Source organism: Mrakia frigida, assembly GCF_051309035.1.
Source record: "Mrakia frigida strain ATCC 22029 unplaced genomic scaffold BDY24scaffold_3, whole genome shotgun sequence".
NCBI lineage: Eukaryota > Fungi > Basidiomycota > Tremellomycetes > Cystofilobasidiales > Mrakiaceae > Mrakia > Mrakia frigida.
The window spans coordinates 1074668-1095182 of NW_027481278.1; the positions used below are offsets into that span (position 1 = coordinate 1074668).

The 20515-nt window shown below is 54.1% G+C and overlaps 9 protein-coding genes across 9 annotated transcripts; 4 read left to right on the plus strand and 5 right to left on the minus strand.

Annotated features, from left to right (window-relative positions):
* The first annotated feature begins 1736 nt into the window (after positions 1-1736).
* Positions 1737-3360, plus strand: BDY24DRAFT_377463 (uncharacterized protein). Its single transcript, XM_076638780.1, has 6 exons — positions 1737-2200; positions 2294-2480; positions 2551-2597; positions 2717-2898; positions 3011-3052; positions 3147-3360. Exons 1-6 carry the CDS (start codon positions 1781-1783, stop codon positions 3325-3327), a joined length of 1059 nt encoding a protein of 352 aa, XP_076500481.1. The 5' UTR covers positions 1737-1780; the 3' UTR covers positions 3328-3360.
* A 102-nt stretch (positions 3361-3462) lies between these two features.
* BDY24DRAFT_432970 (uncharacterized protein) lies at positions 3463-4674 on the minus strand (the record flags this gene model as incomplete). The annotated part of the gene is made up of 7 exons (XM_076644101.1): positions 3463-3535; positions 3604-3701; positions 3772-3898; positions 3983-4129; positions 4198-4307; positions 4374-4556; positions 4648-4674. 7 exons carry the CDS (start codon positions 4672-4674, stop codon positions 3463-3465), a joined length of 765 nt encoding a protein of 254 aa, XP_076500482.1.
* A 637-nt stretch (positions 4675-5311) lies between these two features.
* Positions 5312-6743, minus strand: BDY24DRAFT_377464 (Voldacs domain-containing protein). The gene is made up of 6 exons (XM_076638781.1): positions 6691-6743; positions 6449-6622; positions 6102-6361; positions 5789-5949; positions 5614-5625; positions 5312-5501 (listed from the first exon to the last, which is right to left on the minus strand). Exons 1-6 carry the CDS (start codon positions 6714-6716, stop codon positions 5364-5366), a joined length of 771 nt encoding a protein of 256 aa, XP_076500483.1. The 5' UTR covers positions 6717-6743; the 3' UTR covers positions 5312-5363.
* A 79-nt stretch (positions 6744-6822) lies between these two features.
* Positions 6823-8539, plus strand: BDY24DRAFT_166215 (Ras family protein). The gene is made up of 8 exons (XM_076636211.1): positions 6823-7112; positions 7237-7253; positions 7348-7360; positions 7430-7491; positions 7584-7654; positions 7907-8004; positions 8104-8198; positions 8301-8539. Exons 1-8 carry the CDS (start codon positions 7025-7027, stop codon positions 8451-8453), a joined length of 597 nt encoding a protein of 198 aa, XP_076500484.1. The 5' UTR covers positions 6823-7024; the 3' UTR covers positions 8454-8539.
* Positions 8540-8557: 18 nt separating this feature from the next.
* Positions 8558-10748, minus strand: BDY24DRAFT_377471 (Clp protease-domain-containing protein). The gene is made up of 8 exons (XM_076638782.1): positions 10503-10748; positions 10350-10418; positions 10094-10185; positions 9921-9969; positions 9711-9783; positions 9559-9609; positions 9339-9485; positions 8558-9134 (listed from the first exon to the last, which is right to left on the minus strand). Exons 1-8 carry the CDS (start codon positions 10668-10670, stop codon positions 8914-8916), a joined length of 870 nt encoding a protein of 289 aa, XP_076500485.1. The 5' UTR covers positions 10671-10748; the 3' UTR covers positions 8558-8913.
* On the minus strand, positions 10690-13106 carry ERG27 (3-keto-steroid reductase). Its single transcript, XM_076636212.1, has 4 exons — positions 12330-13106; positions 11985-12192; positions 11588-11896; positions 10690-11494 (listed from the first exon to the last, which is right to left on the minus strand). Exons 1-4 carry the CDS (start codon positions 12815-12817, stop codon positions 11042-11044), a joined length of 1458 nt encoding a protein of 485 aa, XP_076500486.1. The 5' UTR covers positions 12818-13106; the 3' UTR covers positions 10690-11041.
* Positions 13107-13293: 187 nt separating this feature from the next.
* Positions 13294-14615, minus strand: HIS3 (imidazoleglycerol-phosphate dehydratase HIS3). The gene is made up of 4 exons (XM_076638783.1): positions 14430-14615; positions 13954-14139; positions 13715-13799; positions 13294-13520 (listed from the first exon to the last, which is right to left on the minus strand). Exons 1-4 carry the CDS (start codon positions 14595-14597, stop codon positions 13417-13419), a joined length of 543 nt encoding a protein of 180 aa, XP_076500487.1. The 5' UTR covers positions 14598-14615; the 3' UTR covers positions 13294-13416.
* A 192-nt stretch (positions 14616-14807) lies between these two features.
* On the plus strand, positions 14808-18550 carry BDY24DRAFT_377478 (copper amine oxidase). The gene is made up of 18 exons (XM_076638784.1): positions 14808-14911; positions 15012-15432; positions 15528-15662; positions 15736-15750; positions 15831-16121; positions 16192-16305; positions 16377-16418; positions 16526-16580; positions 16649-16756; positions 16839-16897; positions 16974-17047; positions 17139-17268; positions 17339-17561; positions 17654-17824; positions 17891-17976; positions 18041-18079; positions 18180-18252; positions 18321-18550. The coding sequence occupies exons 1-18, from the start codon at positions 14849-14851 to the stop codon at positions 18457-18459; spliced, it is 2238 nt and encodes a 745-aa protein (XP_076500488.1). The 5' UTR covers positions 14808-14848; the 3' UTR covers positions 18460-18550.
* Positions 18551-18826: 276 nt separating this feature from the next.
* On the plus strand, positions 18827-20498 carry BDY24DRAFT_358111 (pyridoxamine 5'-phosphate oxidase family protein). Its single transcript, XM_076637827.1, has 6 exons — positions 18827-18929; positions 19058-19087; positions 19216-19292; positions 19374-19459; positions 19547-19740; positions 19816-20498. Exons 1-6 carry the CDS (start codon positions 18865-18867, stop codon positions 20306-20308), a joined length of 945 nt encoding a protein of 314 aa, XP_076500489.1. The 5' UTR covers positions 18827-18864; the 3' UTR covers positions 20309-20498.
* Positions 20499-20515: the final 17 nt, after the last annotated feature.

Below are 20515 nucleotides of genomic sequence, written 5' to 3' on the forward strand. Positions count from 1 at the left end.
CGTTGTTTTTTTGTCATTGTGCTGTTCCAGTTTGAGTTGATGCGTGGGAGAGTGCAAACGTAGGTGGGTAAAAAGGTAGGGTAGAGGAGCCGAAGAAAAGCTAGGTGGGGAGAGGGAGTTAAAAGAGAGGAGAGAGAGAGAGAGAGAGAGAGAGAGAGAGAGTCGTCGCGGTGTTCGTTGGATGGTTTCGTTTCGGTCGTTTCGGTCGTTAGGGATTTTCGTTTGTTGGGTTTCGTCTAGTTGATTGGGTTGGGTTGGGTTGAGTGGGTAGTTTGGGGTTGGGTTGAGAGGGGATTCGAAGCGGAGGGACGGGAGGGAAGGGTCGCCGGTGTCGAGTCGTCGAGCAAAGTCGTTGTTGTTGTTGTTGTTGTGTCAAAGCTTCAACCTCCCCATCCCCATCGTCTCCGTCTCCCCATCCGCCTCCTCAGCTCCCTCATCCCAATCTCTCATTGCTCTCTTGGGTATCAGAACCTTCCCTCTCGGACTTCCTCTCCAAGTCGCTACTCCTCCTCCCGTCGCGTCCGTCGCTCCTTCACTAGGGTGCTGCTTCGCTTCCTGCTCGTGTTCCTCCCGCGTTGGTGTTGAGGGAGAGGACGTTTCGGAGGAGGTTGAGGAGGAGGAGGCGGTTTGTTGATGGTTCGAGGAGGAGGAGCGGATGGGGAGGGAGGGGAGAAGGTCGTGTTGAGGGATGAAGAAGGGGTCGAGGGGAGCTTCTTGGGGAGAGGGGTTGGCTGATAGGAATGAAGAGGAGATGGTAAGGTTTGGAGGAGAAGTTGGTGACGATGAGAGCGAGAGGGGAGGAGAGGAGAGGAGGAGAGAGAGAGGGAGCGGGAGAGGGAATGGTTAAACAACGATTAGAGAGGACGCTGGAAAGAAAAAGAGCGGACGCCGCGTCCGAAGGGGACGAGAAGGAAGCGAAGGAAACCGACGAACCATTGATCTGAAGACGAGAGAAGAAGGAAGAGAGAAGAAGAGCGACCGTCAGCGACGAGGATCGAGCGCCGTCGCGAGAGCGAGACCAACAACAAGAGCAGAGAGAACTGACCCATTTCCCTAAATCCAAAGCCAGCAAGCTCACATCTACGTCGTTCAACTTGACTCTCTTCCTTCCTCCTCCTCCTCTGTTCGTAGGATCACTCAAGTTCCTCGACAGCGAAGGCGACCCTCCTCCCAACCCTGCATCCTCGTCGTCGCTGTCCTCCTTGTACCTCGCCAGCAAGTCCGAGAGAGCTCTGGTCCTCGTTGGAGGGGTGGTGGGAGGAGAGGTATTATCCGCCAGAGCGGCTGCCAGCGAAGAGCTCGAGGAGGAGGAGAAGGAGCGAGGAGGGGAAGGGAAGTCCGACATTCGAGAGCGAGAAGAGAGGTCCTGCCCACGACCCTTGGGGGTATATATATTTGAGAAAGGGAAGGAGAAGGAGGAGAAAGGCTTTTGAGGGGACGGTTGAGGTCAGAGGAGAGAGAGAGAGAGAGGCAGGGAGGATCAGAGAACGAGAAGAGAGAGGGGTGAAGGGAGAACAAGGTCGGAAGGGGGGACGAGCTCAACGCGGCCTCCTGTTGGAGGATCCAGCCCTTGTTGAGAAGATGAGTAGAGTGAAAAATAGTTCAAGAGAACGGGAGTGAGCTCGATGGAAGGTTTTCGAAAGGAAGGATGTGGTTAGGAAGAGCACTTTCGGATCAGTCAGCCAAAAAGGTCAAGAGCTCTGTCGTTTCCTTCAGCTTGACGTCTTCGTCCTCCAACCGTCTCAACCTCCTTCTCTCCGTCCTTCTACTTTTATCCACCATGTCTGACCCCTCAGCCTCTTCGTCAGCCATCGATCCTCCTCCCGTCACCTTCTTCAAGAAGAAGTCGAAACCCCGTCCAGCAGCTCGCCAACGCTCAGTCTCCCCTCCTCCTCCTTCCAACTCCACCTCCGGTCCTTCCTCCTCCTCCCAAGCAGAAGCTTCCACCTCCGCCGTCCGTCTACCGACCAAGAAGACGGTCTACAACCCTCTCGTTCAAGGAACCAAGCGTAAATCGCGCAAGGAGGAGGACTGGGAGAGGGAGGACATGAACGACGGAACCGATCAGGGAGTGGACGTCAACTGGAAGGCGTCAGGAAGAGCCAAAGCAGACGATAGATCCTACGTGACGGGTGGGTTAGATTGGGATGCGGATTTCAAGGAGGAAGAGGAGAAGAAGAAGAGGGCTAAGCTTGTTGAGGTGAGTACGGGGTCGAAGGTGGAGCTGAAAGAAGGGAGGGAAGGAGAGCTCGAGCTGACCACCTCTCCTTCTCGTTTTCCTTTCGTCAATCAGGACGCTCTTCAAGATGGAATCCCCGACGATGGAATGTACCATGGAGCAGCAGCCTACAAGTCTCACATCGAGCAGCGAGAGGACGGTGGATCAGCAAAGTTCAAGGCCGGTCCCGTCAAGGCGTCGAGCAACATTCGAACCATCACCGTTATCGACTACCAGCCTGATGTCTGCAAGGACTATAAAGGTGTGTACCCGCTCGTTATCTCGCCTACCATCGACCTGAGCTGACCCTTTCTCTTCTTTTCCATCAACAGAAACCGGTTGGTGTGGTTTCGGAGACACCTGCAAGTTCCTGCACGACGTGAGTCTTCCCTCTTTCCTCTCTTCTCCCTCCTTCCCCTTCGACTCCTTCTCGTTCCTCATACTGACACCTCTCTCTCCCTTTCCCTCCTCTCCTTACTATCGATGGTGAATTTGTAGCGAGGCGACTACCTCTCCGGCTGGCAAATGGACGAGCAACACGCCAAAACGATGGAAGCCAAACGACTCGCTGGGGACGACGTTTCCGACGACGAGGAGGAGATCCCCTTCGCTTGTCTGATCTGTAGGAAAGAGTTCACCGATCCCGTCGTCACCAAGTGTGGTCATTTCTTTGATTCTGCGTGAGTAAAGAGCTCCTTCGTTTTTGAGTCGAGCGCTTCGACGCGTCCCTCTCCTTTTGTTTTTACGGATCGAAACTGACCTTCGTTCCTCCTTCTTTCTTGTTTGGTGCAGATGCGCCATCAAGCGATTCGCCAAGAACCCGAAATGCTTTGCGTACGTCTCCTCTTCCCTCCGTTCTTCCTCTCCTTCCTCTCTCGCTCCCAGAACTAACACCCATCCCTCCCTCCTTCTCGTTTTCGTTCAACAGCTGTGGAACCTCAACCCAAGGGATCTTCAACTCCGCCACCGCCGTCCTCAAGAAGATGGAGCAGAAGAAGAAGCAGCGGGAAGACGCGAGGGACGAGTTGCGAGGTGGACCCAAGGAGACGGAGGGGAGCGACGATGATGGAGGGCTGAGGATTGAGAGTGGGGATGAGAATGACGAGTAGTTTTTGATATATTTATGAGCAATCAACTCCCTCTTTCTCGACAGATGCGGGCAAGTTTTGCAATACCTTCTACTGTATCACTCTATTATCTACCAACGAACTCTTCCGACGCGTCTCGGTTGCGAGCCGAGACGTCTACCAAGGCAGATTCTTGCCCTCCTCGTTGATGAACTCCCCAGAGTGACCTCCAGCGATAAAGTTATCCGCACTGAGTAAAGAACAGTAGCGGAACGTCGGTCAGCTCGTCGTTCGCCGAGAGGGCGACTCGAAACTCACGCTGATTTCCCTCCCTGCTCAGGAGTCACGAACACGACGTCCCCGATCCTATCTCCAGCTTTGACACCTCCCTTGAGCATGCTCGTAGCGATGTATCCCTGCGAGAACGCAACCAAAAGTTAGTTCGCTGCGAGAGAGGATGAAACGAGCCGAGGGAATTGGACTGACGGGATGGTAGCAAACGATCGTGAAGCTCTCGCTCTTTCCGATCTCGTTGTAGAGCCTCTTGAAGAAGTGATTCCCAGCGGATTTGCTGAGTCCATAGGCGGTGAACCCTCCTGGCTGAGCTCCTTCTCTGAAAGAAGAGACGAAACGAGGCAGCGACGCGTCAGATCGAGTCGGCGTTGCAGAATGAGAAGATGAGGAGAGATAGACTTACCCAGCCAGCTCAGTGGATCCGATGACGGAGCTCGTGTAGAAGATCTTCTTCTGCTTGCCGAGTCGAAGGAGAGGGAGGAACGTTTGAGCGACTCGCATGGGTCCGAAAGTGTTGCCTTCGAGTTCGGCAAGGAGGGTAGGAGTGTCGCTGGAAGATAAATTGAGAGAAAGTCAGTTGTAGAAAGGGTAGAAAGACGGAAAGGGAAGGAGACTAACATTTGACTAGCAGTGATCTCACCAGAGAGGGTAACTCCAGCGTTCAGCAGCAACCCGTCGATTCCGTTCTCTCGAACGACAGGGAGGCCAGCGACCTCGTTGAAGGCGGTCTGTACACATCGAGATTTCGAGAGTCAGCATGTAGAGAATATTGGGTAGGAAGCTCTTCAACTCACCTTCACAGACTCGAGATCCGATGCCATTTTCACGACGGTGAGTCGCTCGTTTTCCTGAGCAATCTTTTGAAGCTCCTCGGCTCCTGCAGGGTTTCTCACAGCGGCGATGACGTGGTTGAGGAGACTCTGGGCGAGAAGAGCCACAACAGCGTTGAATCCAACTCCATCCGGTCGGTTGGATCCCTAGAGAGTGAGGAAGAACAACGATAAGGTCAGTCGGACGCGTCGCTCTCCTCGACGACTTTGGTCAAGTGATGTATGAAGAGAGACTCACAGTGACGAGGTAAACAATGCTAGACATAGTGATTCGAGTGTCTAGCTGGTAGGAAATGGTGGGGATAGAAGGAGGAGCAGGTGGTGGTTGTTGGCAGAAAGGACGAGGTTGAGCCAACTCGCTCTTTTCACCCTCTTCTCCAGGCTTCCGTGTCTGCTTTGACATCGGATCACCAACCCAAACCAAGCAATCAGTAGTCATCTATTGAGTGAGATCAAAGAAAGGCGTACTCACCCTCAAAAACTAAGGCGAAGCGGCTTTGCTTTCAGTCAGCCGATAGACGTCTCGAAGCGACCGGTTACGCTCCGATGGAACGCGTTTTCTTAATTTTTCTTTGAGAGAAGACGGTTCTATGTTAACGAAGCATACCCAAAGGGAGCGTTCAAGCTCGATGCAGACGGAGGGAGGCGGCCGAGACGAAACGAAGGGAGGAGGGAGGGAGGACGAGCGAGCTCATCAATGGCGAGGGAGGGCGGAGAGGAGGGATCAAAGACTGCTTCCTTTTCGATTAGAGCGAAGAAAATCTGACCCTGCTCCAAGAGTTCCGAGACGAAAGGAGGGGTTCCGTTGTAGCGATTCAGATCATGGTCGTCGAGTGTGAGCTTTTTGTTTGTCCCTTTCGTTGGACTTTCCCTTCCTCAGCGTCGACTCCAGCTGTGACCCAGCACCTCAGGAAAAGCATCTCAGCAATAAGACAGGACAACCAATCCTTAAGTCTACTTTCCGTTCACGACAGGCTTCGACTCCTCCTCCTTCGACTCCTCGACCTGCTCCTCCTCCGCGTCCTCAACAGCATCCTCGGCAGCGGCGTTGGGTCCTTGTCCTACTGGCCAGACGAGAATCGACTCGAGGTGCTGTGGAGGGAGATAGAGAGCGAAAGTCGAGGGAAGAAAGCTCGTCAGAAACAGAAACTCTCGCTCTCGACGACGCGTCGAGGAACGCAAAACGAAGAGGGCTGGAACTCACAGCGAGAGCAGCCTAAGATCCATCGAACGAGGCATCCGATAAAATGACAAGATTACGTTGTACAAAGAAGAAAACAGAGCGAAGAGCGGAAGGAGGATGGGTTGAGTTGGCGAAACGGGTTTCAGTAAGGAGCGAACCTCTCTCTCGTCTGAGGTTTGGCGAAATCACTCCTCACCCTTCCAACAGCACTGAGCTCCTCTCCGTCCTCCCCCGTGAAAGGCTCGAACGTTGAAGGGTCGGCGTAGATCCCTTCGTCGTCCGACATTCCGTCGACGGCGTCGAAGATGGAGGGATGGAGGGAGGCGCAATGGGAGAGGGAGAGGAAGATGGGTTCAACTGATGAGGAGAGTAAGGAGAAGGTGAAAGGATAAGGTGGGTGGTCAGAGAGCGTGCCAGTGGTGAACGGAGGAACGACGGAGGGAGGAAGGTGGGGAGGGAAGGAAGAGAGAAGCTCAACAAGAGGAGAGCAAGAACGGAACGAGACTCACGAGACTCCTCCCCAACAAAGATCCTCATCTCTCGCATAGGAGTATCAGCCTCCTCGTCATCCTCAGGGTGGTAGTGTCCGTCGTTCTCCCTCTCTACGACGGGGAGAGCAGCTCCAGCGTCGGGCTGAACGGACTCGTCGAGCTGGCAGTAGACGCAGGGACCAAGGGCGGCGTTGTCCCTGGAGATGGCGTGAAGGGTGATTGAGGGATAAGGGAGAGTAAAGCCAGAGGTAGAGGCGGTGGGGAGGAAGGAGAGGGCTCTGTGAAGAAGAAGCAGAGGAGATCAGCAACAAAGAAGGGAGGGAAGGAAGGAGGTCGAGGTCGAGATTTGAGCTGAGGCGACTCACTCCTCTGTAACGAAGAGAGTTCCTTTGAGACCTTGCTCTCCGTATCCTTCCCAGTCTGGCGAGAAGGTGATGGTGACGTTCTCCTGTTGGTGTCGGATGATGGGAGGGATGGAAGCAAAGGAGGAAGGAGTCTCGGACGTCAACGCGTTCCAGTTCTCCTGAGAGATGAACCGGCTGAACAAGAGGGAAAGTAGGGGTCAGTTCGAAGTCTATCAGGAAAAGGAAAGTCTACTTGAGCTCACGGAGGTTGAGATATAGGTGAAAGCATCTTTGGTTTTTGAGTGGAGGAAGGGGTTGGGAGGGAGGAGGTTTGGGAGCCCTCAAAATCAAGTAAACGTCGAGCTCGGTCCCTTTTCCTCCCTTCCTCCTCACCGCATCAACCTCGAGGGAAAACTTCTTCTTAAACACTCCGAGCCCTTTAAAGACCTCCTATCTACGGCTACTCACGCTCCTTCGCTCGACCGAAGCTTCTTTACGCCCTCGTAGCGGCTCTCAGGCGACCACCCTTCCCTGGCCTCTCCCCTCCTCCTTCCCTCCTCCCTCTTCGCTCAACTTCGAGCAACTCCTCTTTTCGACATGCGAGTCTTTCAATCCGTCGTAATGGGGTCGGGAGGAGTAGGAAAGTCAGCTTTGACGGTGATGATGGTAGCTGGAACTGTAGTCGGTCAGTTCATCCACCTCGACCTCACGGCACCTTCCCTCCCTCCTCCTCCTCCTCTCGTTTCGACGGCTCCCTCTCACTGACCACTCTTCCCCTTCTTCTTGTACTCCTTGGCTGCTCGCTTCAGACTCGTACGATCCCACAGTGAGCTCAGTTTTCGTCTTCCTCACTCCTTTCAAGATCTGTTGAGCTCGAGAGCTGACCTTTGCGATCGACTGATGATTGACCTCGACTTCAGATAGAGGACTCTTGTTCGTTCTTCCTTGCTCCTCTTTCTGAAGATCCATCGAGCTGACTTTCGAATACTTGGGTGTACACAGATCGGACTAAACCGCTCAGTATAGACGGAGAGACGTGTTTGCTGGAGGTTCTCGACACGGCTGTACGTTCTCTAGGACGAGTCGAGGCTTAGGATGTTCTGGAGCTCACTCTCCACTCTTCCCCTTCCCCTCTCCTCCGTTTCTTCCGTCGCAGGGTATTGAGCAGTTCACTAGTTTGACCGACATGTACATCAAGAACGGGGAAGGTTTCATTCTCGTCTTCAGGTCAGTCCTTTAATTCCCACACGCGCGACACCCAACCTCTAAGATTCTCGAGATGCTTCAGCCAACCTCTGGATCTCTCGAAGACAGCTGGAACCAAAAGCTGATCTCCACGCTTCTTCCCTCTTCCTTCTCTGCCGTTGTCGTCTTGGCTCTCTCGCAAACAGGTTCGTTTCCTTTCTTTCCTCCCCTTCGCCTGACCCTCCAGTTCCCAATCTGACGTGTCTTTCTTTTCCTCCTGATCCAATCTTCCAGTCTCACCCAACGTGAATCCCTGGAGGAACTTCTGGCTCTACATGATCAAATCATTCGAGTCAAGGAGCCTCGTACCGTCCCATTTGTTCTCGTTGGGAGTGAGAATCCTTTTCTCGTTCGTTCTCGACGCGTCTCACTCCAGCTGACCACCCTTCTCCCTGTCTCTCCCTTCTGGCCCATCTTTAAACGCTTCACAGACAAATGCGATCTCTCTGCCGATCGGGAAATCGACACCTCGGAAGGTCAGGAACTCGCAGACGCGTGGGGATGCCCGTTCTACGAGACCTCAGCTGTTCGTCGCTCCCTGCCTTTCTTCTCCAAGCCCTCCTCGCTGTATTGCCTTACCATTGCAACCGGTCCTAACTTCTTCTCTCGATCATTCTTAACCTTCCAGCGCCTCAACATCAACGTCAACATCGTCTTCGAGGACATGGTTCGTCAAATCCGAAAACACGCTCCTCCCGAACGCTTCTCGCCTCCAGGGTCTGCCGGAGGGAATACTAGGAGGAGGAAAACTGCTGGAACGAGGAAGTGTGTGATTCTATAGCGTCTCATCTCCCCCTCTCTGTCTCTCTCTTCGCTTGCACTCCTTTGCTTCGTCCTTTGCTTCGTTCCGTTTCCTCCCCATCCCTCTCGTCCCCCCCCCCCCCCCCCCCCCCCACCTCATAGATCATAACAGGAGAGACAACAGCTTCTTCCCGTTCATACTACCCCATGCTTCCTTTCTCTTTTCATGCTTAGCGCTTTCCTTTCACGAAACCTACCTCACGATTCCTTTCTTTTTTTTCACGACCTCTTCCCACCCTCACTTTCCCTTGCATACCTCTCGCTCTCGCTCTCGCATAGTTTGGTTTGCTTTTTGTTAACGCATCGTTTCTCCTAGGATTTCGCATGCACCGTCTCACGTTCTCACTCTCTCCCTCGAACGCTTTCGACGCGACGTCTCTCTCCCTCCCTCTCTCTCTCCCCCAACTCAACTGCATCCCTCAAACAACCAATCATCCAGATCAAGCCTTCTTCACCTCCGCCTCTGCCCCCACCTTCACCTCCTCCGAGGGGGGCACCGAACTCTCTCCCGCCGCTTCCTTCGTCGGAGCGACGACGACCTCGCTCTTCTCCTCGTCCTTCTCCTCGACCTCCTTCTCCTTTGGACGAGACACCTTGTCGGCGATTCCGAAAGCGATGGCTTCTTCGGCGTTCAGGTGGAAGTCTCGCTCCATTGCTGTGCCTGTTTGGGGAGAAAAGGGAAAGGAAAGGAAGGCAGGAGGAAGGCAGAGGAGGGGGGTCAGATTCGATTGGGACGCGTCCGTCGGAGATTCGAAAGGCGAAGTGTAAGAGGTCGGAAAGCACGGCAGATCTGGGGACTGCCTCTGAAAGGGTATTCGGGGTTGGTTGGGGTGGGGGAGAGTAACAAGAAGAGAGTGGAACGTACGGAATCTCTCCCTCCCCTCTTCAACGCTCTCCCCCTCCTTCCCACAGTGAACCTGATACAGCCTCTCGAGCTGCTCCCGTTGACGCAGAGTCTCCTTGGCTGCGATGGCGATGTCGGATTGCTGGCCTGAGCGTCCCCCTCGAGGTTCTAGCGAAGCGAAAGGAGAAAGAGTCAGGAAGAGCAAGACGCGAGGGACGATACGAAGGAGGAGGGAACTAACGATGAATCATGACAGTCGCGTTGGGAAGCATTGTTCGGTGCCCCTTCTCACCTGTGACGCCGAGATCGAACGAGAGGAAGAGGTCAGTGCGAGCTCGATGGACGACGAACGACGGACGACAAAGGGAGGAGGGAGAGAGAGGAAGAACGAACCAGCAGCTAGCAGTAACGAAGAAAGGGAAGAAGCATGTCCGAGGCAGACCGTATGTACTGGTGGACGCATGAACTGAATTCAGATTGAAGTCGAGCACGGGGAGACGAGGGAGAGAAGGAAGGAGGGAAGGTCAGCTCGAGTTCACTCCTGCTCCGTTCAAGCTCACGACTTCGAGTCGAAGAACGAAGAGCACCAAAGGCGGTGCTTACAGTCATGGTATCAAACACAGCCATCACGTCGGTGAAGTTTCCTCCTCGGCTGAATCGCCGACGATTGAAAGAAGAGAGACAAAGAAGGAACGAAGGAGGTGAGCTCGGTCAGCTTCGACTCTCCTTCCCTCGTCCCTTCCTTCCTCCCTCAACAAACGAGAAAGTGGACGAACCTGTTGATGTACATCTGAACAGGCTTCTCTGAGTCCGCAGCTTCCAGATACAGAAGCTGTCCCATGATGAGGTTGGCAGCTGAGGAGTCGATCTGAGCGGTGAAGGAGGAGGGAGGTCAGCTTCGACTTAGAAGTCTCTTAAGCCTGCCTCCTTCGCTTTCAGGGCTACTCGGACGAGCTTTCGTAGGATCGATGCTACAGAATAAACATTGAAAACGTGTCTGCAGAAGAGAGAGGAAGAGGAGACGAGACTCACATCACCCACGAACAGGACCCTCTCCTTGAGCAACCTCGAGAACAGATCTTGAGATCGTTCACCGTTCGCCTACAACCCCAGTGAAACCAACAGAGCGAGAATCAGATCTCATCTCCCCCTATGTACTTCTCCAAGGCAAGACTTGAAACTCACCGTTCTCTCGGTAACCTGAGGAATGATGGCTCGAAGACGAGACGTCGAGCTCAACGGACGACGACTACTGTTGCTCAAGAGACACGAGACTGAAGAGGAGGAAGCTGTTGTGGAGAAAGTGAAAGGTATGCGCGAGACGAGGGATCGAAGGGGAGAGCGGAGGGACATTGTGAAGAGGGGAAGGGAAGGGGAAGGTGGGTCGGAGGGAAGGAGGGAGGGAAGGGGAGTTCGAGCTCGGACTTCGTCGTTTCGGGTCAACCTCCTTCTTGCTAGAATAATCCGTCGTTCGCTTCAGGGATTGTATTTATCTCCCAGGAACCAGGTCTGTTCTCGAGGTCTGTGGCTCTCTGATTCTGTCGAGAAAAGAAGGGATTCGAGTCGACGGAGGCTTTCGACTTTCGACGAGTCGGACGCGTCTCGACCTCGTCCGAAAGACGTTCGTTCTCACCTTCCTTGCTCCCTCTGAGGCGTCCGAACGAGTCCCCTCGCATAGATGAATGTCTAAAGATTCCCTAATCGAAAAAGGCCAGTGAGCTAGTCTACTTCGCCCTCGTCTCGCCCTCACCCAAAGCTCTCTCCCACTTCGTCCTCTCCGCCTCCACCAACCTCAACAACTCCCTCTGCTCCTCCTTCTCGTAACTCAACTCCGCAACCTTCACGTATCCCGTCCCCCATCGATTCGCCTGACTTCCGAACTTGTACGACCGTCCAATCCCACTGTCGTTGGTTGAATCGCTTGACGTCGGCGTCGAAGGAGGGAGGGAGGAGTCGGTGGTGATGGTGCTTGTGTGAGAGAGGGACGGGGTGACTGAATGTTCTGAGGGATCGAGGAGGACAGCAGCGGTGGTGGAGGAGGTGACGGTTGGCGAGCGGGAGGAAGATGAGGAAGGGGAGGGGACGAGGGAGAGAGGGATGAGACCGAGATGGACGAAGGCGATGGATCCGGTGACGACGTCGATGGGGTGGTTTTGGGAGTTTCCGAAGAAGCGGACCTGCAGGCAGAAGCGAGGAGGAGAGGTGTGAGTCGTTGAGTTCAGGTAAAAGGTTGAAAGAACCGAGAGGTCCAAGGACGCGTCGGAACTCACTGCGTAAAACGCCAGCATCATGACCTGGTACAAGAATATTCCTAGCTGAGGTCGATAGATCTCCGAAGCTGTCACTGCTGGATCGCAGAGGATACTCCTTCCCTCTGAAGGACCGTCCTGGAGAGTTTTATCGAGGGATTCGGAGAGAAGGTCGATCTGACGTTTGGTTGCCTCGTACGACTTGTCGGTTTTGATGCATTGGAGGTCCTCGAGGTCGAGAGCGGGAGCGATGGAGCTTGTGAAGGAGGAGGTCCAGATGACTCGAGGAGGAAGGGGGGAAGCGAGGAGGAGAGGGAGGAAGGAGTTGGCCTGAGAGTGGCAGGGAGGAGGGAGGGAGGTGAGCTCGAGCTCTCGACGAAGAACGCTGAAACTAGTTGAAGTGAGATTGAGAACTCACGATGCACCAATGCCCAAACACTCCACACTGCCAAACCCAACCCATCCCATCCTTCTCCGACTTCCAACCCGTTTCCTGGAGCTTGAAGTCAGGATCCGTGAGGCACTTGACTGGGTTGGTGAAGAACTCGCAGAACGCTGCTAACCAGTCGATTTGAGACCAGGCTCCAACTCCGGCGTTGAGGTAGAGATGCGTGAGGTAGGGGTACCTTAACAAGCGAACGAAGAAAGCAAGGGGAAGGAGGGAAGGGAAGTCAGCGAAGGGAAGGAAGGGAACGAGGGAGGTGAGCTCGAACGACGCTCCCTCTTCCGCCTTCTCTGAAGCTCGGTAGGGATCTCTACTAACTTCGCTTTCACCCTCTCCACGAACGCATACACACTCCTCATCTCACTTAAATCCAACCCTTCCCAAACAATCTCCAAGTTCCTCTTAAACTCCCTATCCTCCTCCTTCACTCCGTTCCTCTCCAAGAAGTCCTTGTCCAGTTTACTCAGCAACACCTCCCTCGCCTTCAGCGCTCGCTGCTCGCTTCGACAAGCGAGGATGAAGGTGACTCCCGAGTTGGGAGTGTAAGGGCACTGGGAGAGCTGAGCGTCGGTGGTGGTAGGGGAGATGATGAAGGGCTTGCGTTGAGGGAAGGAGTCGGAGGGAGGACCTCGAGAAGGAGAGGAGAGTTGGAGGAGAAGTCGAGTGGCAATTCCGAGTCCTACGCCGGAGTTGGCGCCTGTGATGAGGATGTAGAGACGGGGGAGAGGGGTGGACATGGTGTAGAGAGGGAGAGAGAGGTGGTGTTGGAGAAGAGAAGGAAGGAAGGGAGGGTCGAAGCTCATCATTTCAGCCTTTGCTTCTAATCTCGTACGATTCGTTCTGACGCGTCTGCCAACGAATTCTTGCCATTTTTAATACGAGGTTGACTATCAGGGAGGGCTGTGAAGCAGATCCTGACCAGTTACTTGTCACCCAGAAAGTCAGAGGAGGGCCGAAGGGGTGAAGACGAAGGAGCTCGAACGAGAAAGGAAACGCGTCGCAGCTCTGCTCTCATGCAAAGTCACTCCCGCTCTTTCTCGTTCCCCTCTTGCTAGATCGACCTCTCCGAAGCTCGTATAAGATACATTTTAACTCTTCCTCTCGTCCCCATTCTGGAGATCGAGCCTCTCTCGCTCCCTTCGTTTAGAGCAGCACACCCTTGGTGCTGGGAACCTCGTCTCCTCCGGTCCTCTGGATAGCCTCCCGGATAGCAAGAGCCAGAGCCTTGAAAGAGGCCTCGGCGCTGTTGGGATCGAAAGAGAAAAGGAGGAAATCTGTCAGCGGGGATCTCGAGAAGCCAGAAAAGAGAAGGCGTCGACGAGGGAGACGCGCGACGGCTCGGGGAATCTTCATTCGCTCAGGGAAAGTTTGCAGATGAAAAGAAGGAACAGAGAAGAGGAAGAGCTCACATGTGGTGGTTGTTGACTCCTCGAATGCAATCGACGTGAAGGGTAACTCCAGCGGCGGTAGCGAACGACTCGAAGACGTGAGAGATCATCTCTGTTGACACTGCGGGACGGAAGAGAGAGAGATGAAGGAGAAGAGAACAGGTCAGTCTTCGATCGAGTGGCTCGATAGTAACCAAGCTTCGCCAGAAGAAATTGGAGAGGACGAGAGGAAGGAGGAGGGTGATGACGAGGGAGGAGTGGGCTGAAGCAAGCTGCCTGAAGACGGAGGAGAGGATGGATGGAGAAGGGACTCACGATCTCCAATCTTCTCTCGAGTGAAAGGAAGGTGTCCACAGAAATACGGCCGAGACGAGATATCCAAGACGGCTCTCGAGAGGGCCTTGAAGAACGAAGCAAAGAGGGAAGAAGGTGTGAGCTCTCGAATCCCTTCCTTCCTGACTCCTCCTCTCTCTCCTGCCAGCTCCCAGTTCCCGTCTCCTCCGACGACCTCGATCCACGTCCATGCATACAAGCTCGTAGGCGTAGTCACTCACCTCATCCAAAGGAGCGAACCCAGTCCCGTACCTCCTGATACCCTTCCTCTCTCCGAGAGCGAGCTTGAAGGCCTCTCCCAATGCGAGAGCACAGTCCTCCGCCGAGTGGTGGTCGTCGATCTGGAGATCTCCTTTGCAGTGAAGAGTGAGGGACATCTGTCCGTGCTTGGCCATAGCGTGGAGCATCTATAGTTGGAGGAGGAGAGAAGGAGGGAAGGGGAAGAGGGGAGGAGGAGGGAAGGGGAGTCAGAAATCGGTGAGCTTGGCTTCAAGAAGGCAGGCTGGTCTGGGAGAGCTGTTTCCTCTCTCAGCACGAGAGGAAAAGCTTTAAAGGGACATTCGCCTTCTACTGAGAGCTTCTATACACTCCGCTCCCTGCTTTTCCCTCTACACGAAGCTCAAGCTCTCGAGCTCACGAACCAATCGAGTCTGCTCAAAAACCCCGTCCCTCTCCCTCTTCCTTTCCCTGAACTCACATGGTCAAGGAATCCGATTCCAGTCTGAACGTCGATAACCTGAACGTCGAGTCCTGGCGTGTGATCGAGTCCTATCGAGCAGACGATCTGAGTCTCGTTGGTGTTTCGAGTGACGGTCGCGACTCGTTGAGGGAAAGCTCGAGCAGGAGGAGGAGTGGGAGCGGACATTGGTGGAGGAGGAGGGATCTGAGGAGGAGAGAAGCGAGATGGACCGTCAGTGAGAGGCTGTGAGAGAGGGCGGGGATCAGAGAGAAAGGTGGAAATCTCACTTCTGAGGGAGTTGTGGGTGGAGGGAAGGAAGGAAGCAGGCGAGCTCGAATTCGAGGATTCAGCCGCGAGCTCACTGATTTAGTTCCTTCTCTTTTTGACTCTCAACCACAACTCTCACTCGCTCTCGGATTTTGCTGATATCGATCGACATGTCACCAGCCGTCAAACCTATCTCGAAGCAACATCCTCTCGATTCTCTTACAGAGCAAGAGGTCAGTAGTCTCGCTCTTCCCTCCTTATCTCGCCCGACGGAAGCTTACCCTTACCCTTACCCTTCTCCTCTCTCCCTCTCCCTCTTCCTTCTGCCCTCAGATCCTCGCCATCTCCAGCGTGACCCGTCTCTCAGCTCTCACTCTCTCGTCCAAACCCATCCACGCCGTCAAACATCTCACCATCGCTCTTCTCCCTCCTCCGAAACTCGCCGTTCTCGCCCATCTCTCGATCCCTCTCCAAACAGGCGACGCTCCCTCTTCTTCCCCTCCTCCAACCCTTGCTCAGCTTGGAAGAAGAGCCGAGAGCGTCTTCCTCGATGTAGAGAACGGGTACATGTGGGAACTCAGGTTCAAGAGAGTAGAGGAAGGCGATGAGGGCGGCAAGGTTGGAGATTGGATGTTGGAGAGTCAGAAGCTGCTCGAGGAAGGATTGCAGCCTCAGATCTCGCCAGAAGAGCTGGACAGAGCTCAGGGATACGTGAGGGCTGATGAGAGAGTCAAGGCGTTGGCTGCTGAGGTCGGTGAGTCCAAAAGGAACATGGCTGAGAGGCCGTCAAAGAGACGGAGGTGAGCGGAGCTCTGACTTTTCTGTTCGTTTTTGTCGATGTTGGCGCAGGTCTTCTTCCTGAGCAGATCTCTTGCGATGGATGGTCAATAGGGTACGATGCGAGGTTCGACAAGAAGCTCAGACTTCAGCAGTGTTTGCTTTTCGCGAGGTTCGACGAGCACTCGAACCTTTATGCTCATCCTCGTGAGTGCGTCGCCTCGCTGATCATCTAGAGTACGAGAAACTGATACTCATGCTATCTCCTCTCTTCTCACAGTTGACTTCTTCCCTGGTTTGTCCCTCCCACTCCTCCTTTCCCGTCCGCGTCGCGTCTCACTCACTCCCTCCTCTCCTTGCTCTCTCTCCCATTAGTCCTCGACTCCAACTCCGGCAAAGTAATCCACATCGACTTCCTTACTTCCCGGTTCCCATCTCCTCACCCAGCCCCACCAACCGAACCACCCTCGCTCATCGAAGACTCCTCGACGGCGATCCAACGAACCCGAATCCCTCCTCCTCTCGAACCTCACGAGTACCTTCCCGAGTTCATGCCCGAAGGATTCAAGTACAGAGACACCCTCAAGCCGTTGCATGTCGTTCAGCCTGAGGGGGTGAGCTTCAAGCTGGATGAAGGAGGGAGGTTGAGCTGGGAGAAGTGGGATCGTGAGTTTCGATCCCAATTCGACGCGTCGTCGAGGAGACCCGGAAGCTGATCGTTTGGGCGTTTGTGTAGTTCACGTTGGGTTCCATCATCGAGAGGGTCTGGTTCTGTCTACAGTTACGTACCAGGACGAACAGTCGGGGTTCTTGAGACCGTTGTTCTACAGGCTGAGCATCGCTGAGATGGGTGAGCGTGTCTCGTTTCGAAGAGGACGACGACGAGCTTCCAAACTGACTGGCAATCTCCTTTGGTCTCAGTCGTTCCCTATGCCGATCCTGGTCATCCTCATCCTCAAAAGCGTACGTTTCTCTCATATTCGCTCTTCTGCTCTAATCGAACGCGGCGCTGACCTTGTTTGCTCTTTCTCTTCTCACTCCCTCGCCCCTGCGATCGACATCTCTACCAGACGCCTTCGATGTCGGAGAGTACGGACTAGGAACTCTCGCGAACGACTTGACCCTGTGAGCAAGAGCGAGTTGACACTCCGTCGAGGTTGATTCCAAGCTGACTTGTCTCGGTTCGTTCGTAGGGGATGTGATTGTCTCGGAGCCATAGCTTACCTTCCAGGTGTCTTCGTTGGAAACGATGGAACTCCAAAGAAGATCAATCACGCTATCTGCATCCATGAGGAAGACAGGTGAGTCTAAAGACGAAGAAGTCGAGCGCGTCTCTTTCGCCTCGAGATATATCGATGAGCTGAACTCCTCTCTCCTTTTCAGTGGCATCCTCTGGAAACATACCGATTACAGAACGGGGGGTAGATCTCGAAGCGTCAGGGGTAAGCACGTTTCGATAGAGAACGACGCGTCTCGAACTGAAATTGTTCTCTCCTTCTCTCTCTCTCTGATCATCAGGTCGAAAGCTCGTCATCCAGAGCGCCTACACCGTCGCCAACTACGAGTATATCATTGCCTTCTCACTCCATCAAGTGAGCCTAGAACTCTGACTCGATCGAAGTAAAAAGAAAACGTTTTTGGAGTCGAGCGCCTGACTTTCTTTCTCTGCGTTCCCACCTACAGGACGGTACGATCGAGTTCGAAACCAAACTTACCGGAGTCTTGAATGTCTCCCTTCTCGCCGAGGGAGAATCAGCAGATCCCTACGGAGTTGAGGTCGCACCTCGAATCAACGCTCATTTCCACCAGCATCGTCAGTTCTTCCTCCCGCTCTTTCACGCCTTCCAGCGCATCTCGTAGCCGACTCATCACTTTTATCCCAGTCTTCTCCTTCCGAATCGATCCCATGATCGACGGTCTCGCCAACACCGTCGTCGAATCCGACATCATCACTTCTCCTCATCTCACCGGTTCGCAGGAGAACTTCGCTGGGAACGCTTTCGTCGCCAGGAAGAAGGTTCTGGAGACTACAGGAGAAGCTGCTAGGGATGCCGATCCTTTGAACGAGAGGAGTTGGAGCATCGCGGGAACGAGGAGACATTACGCGTTTGTCCTTTTTGTCTCTGGTGCCGTCGCGTCTCCCGCTCGTCGCTCCTCGACTGACGCCTCGTTCCCTTTCCTTCGATCGGACACAACAGTTCCGGACTCAACGGATCTTACAAGATCATGACCTCCGGAGCTACCCCTCGACTTCTCGCACAGAAGGACTCGTGGGTCGCCAAACGAGCTCCCTTCGCTACTCATCAACTTTGGGTCACCCCGTTCGTGGAGGAGCAGCTGTATCCTGCTGGGAAATACGTTCCTCAGACGTGAGATGCATTTTCATTTCTTCGATAAGTCTTCCTATGCTGATCGTGAATCTACTTTCTGCTCAGTCGAGACGCTCCGTCCGATTCGATTGGATTCTGGATGGAAGGGGATAAAGCGATCAAGGAGAAGGACATCGTTCTCTACCTCACCTGTGAGTACTCTCCGCAGCTTCGAATAACTCTTCCGCTCGACCTCACTCTTGATTTCTTCCTCAGACGGAGTCACCCACGTCCCACGACCCGAAGATTTTCCCGGTTCGTCTATCTCGTCTCGTCTTCCCTCTTCCTCGACGCCTCCCCGTTCGAGTCCCCCCGGTCTCATCCTTTCTCTTCCTTCCGCTTCGGTCTCCTCCAGTTATGCCAGCTGAGCATCTCCGACTCTTCCTCAAGCCGACGTCCTTCTTTAGGTCAAACCCAGCTCTCGACGTGTTCGTCTCCCTTTCTTCCGACTTCGACCTCTCTCTCCTCTCGAAACTGACTTGTCCTTCTCTTCCAGACCTTCAACTCACGACCTTAAGAGCGTCAACGCTCTGGGAACTGGTGCGACGAAGGTCAACGGGAACGGTGTCGAGGAGGGAGGACTCGAGGTTGTGAACGGAGGAGGAGCAGACGCGTCGTGCGTGTGCTCGGCTTGAGCAGATCTATGCCCTTCAGTCTTTCCTGCTCTCTTGTAGCTTTGTTACGCTACACGACATAGTGAGGTTGCGCTGAGAGGTAAAGAACGAGGTCGCTGCGTCGCTGCAGGAGAGAGTGAAGTTGACGGAGTCACGACGGCAAGGCGGGAGAGGGCCGTTTGGGCTCGATGGGGAGGGAGGGAAGCAAACTTATTCCACTCTATTCACACTCGGTTGCCTTCCGTGATCTCTTACTGTAGAGTGCTCGGATTTGCTTTCCCTCGAGAAATTTTTCTGCTCGACAGTTTTCCCGTACTTGCCAATCTGAGTCCGAAACTCAGTCTCGGGGAAGAGGGCGAGCTGAATCCGCATCGCCTTCCTCTTTTACCACGACGACCCCTTCCATAACTTTCACCCAGCTTCAAAATGGGACAGTTCTACGATGAGATACCTCAGAAGCCTGATCTTGCTTCCTGGATTGAAGAGCAGAAGTGAGTTTTGCCCTTTTGTTGCTTCCTTCCCGTCGAGCTGGTCGGCTCCCTCTCCCTTCCTTCCCCTTCGTCTTTGAACCAAGCTGACGGCTCCCTTTCTTCTTCTCCGCTTCCGTCCTACTTCTCAGAATATTCTTCGTGGGAACAGCTCCTCTCTCGTGAGTATCTCAGATCCTGACTCTCGCTCCAGCCATAGAAGGAGAGCTCGAGGCCTGTACGAGTCAGAGCGCCTTGAGCTCGAATCGACCACTCGGATCTGACCGGCCGACCGTTTTTGCTTCTGTAGAGATCAAGGGAACGTAAATATCTCACCGAAGGGGACAGTTGGAACGTTCAACATCGTCGACTCGACTCATGTTTGGTGTGAGCTTAATCGTGCTCTTCTTCCCGTTTCAACTCGAGGGCTGAAAAACGAGAGCTGAACCGCTTCCTCCCTTCTTTTAGATCAAGATCTCACGGGCTCAGGCTCCGAAACCATCGCTCACCTCGAGGAAAACGAGCGAATCACCATCATGTTTACTGCATTCGAGGTGAGCTTCTCTCTTTTTCTTCTTTTGAGGTCGGGAAGCGAAAGGGAAGAGGGCTGAACCCGACGCGTCGACGCTCTCCTTCCTCAGGGCCCTCCTCGGATCGTTCGCCTTTTCGGTCGAGGGAAAGCTTACTTCAGAGGCTCTCCAGAGTACGAGTCGTACCTCCCAGAATCCTCAGGCCTTCGGATGCCAGGTTCGAGAGCCGTCGTCCTCGTCGAGGTTTTTAAGGTTGGCTCTTCTTGTGGGTACTCGATACCTTTCTACGACTATCTCAAGGATCGGTGAGTCATTCGGTCTCTTCGTCTTTGGGTACCGACATTTCTCACCATCTTTACTGCGATCTCTGGCTTCAAAAGAGACGTCCTCGACAAATGGGCGACGCAGAAGGAGGAATGCACCGATCTTTCTCTTCCCTACGTCCCTCCTCCAACCGACGACACTCTTCCCCCTTCGAATCTTCCCCTGACCGACAAGAACGATCTCCGAGTCTACTGGCAGACTCGAAACTCTCAATCCATCGACGGCCTCCCCTCCATCGGCACGTTCCTGTTCGACCCACCTAAACCCACCAACATCTCCTCCAAATCCCAATCATGTAGCAGCAGCAGCAGCCCCACCACTCTCCCTCCAACTCGCTTTTATGCCATCACCTCCCGACTGCCATCCCTCAAATCGGTGGTCTCGCATGCCCTCGTGGGAGGAGTAGTAGGAGGAGCGGTTTGGTCAATCGATCACAGTTTGGTGGACACGAAGATGGTCGTGGGTTTGGTGGGAGCGACGGGAGCGTGGGTAGTAGGAACACTCGTCGGGGTGCCGGTTCCAGCTCCTTGCTGTGCTATGGGGATGTGAGGGAGAGGAGAGGTAGAAGGTGCGGCTTTGAGTTCGGACGCGTCGAGCATCTTCCGCTGGGTCGTCTCTTAGAGCTTCTTACTACCGTTTCGCTGAACGCCACTCGATGTACCTTACACTACCTACCGAAACATATAGACTTCTTTCTCGCTCCCCACGGGCACGATCTTGATGCTTTTCAAGCTCGGCGCGTCTAGTCTACCCTTT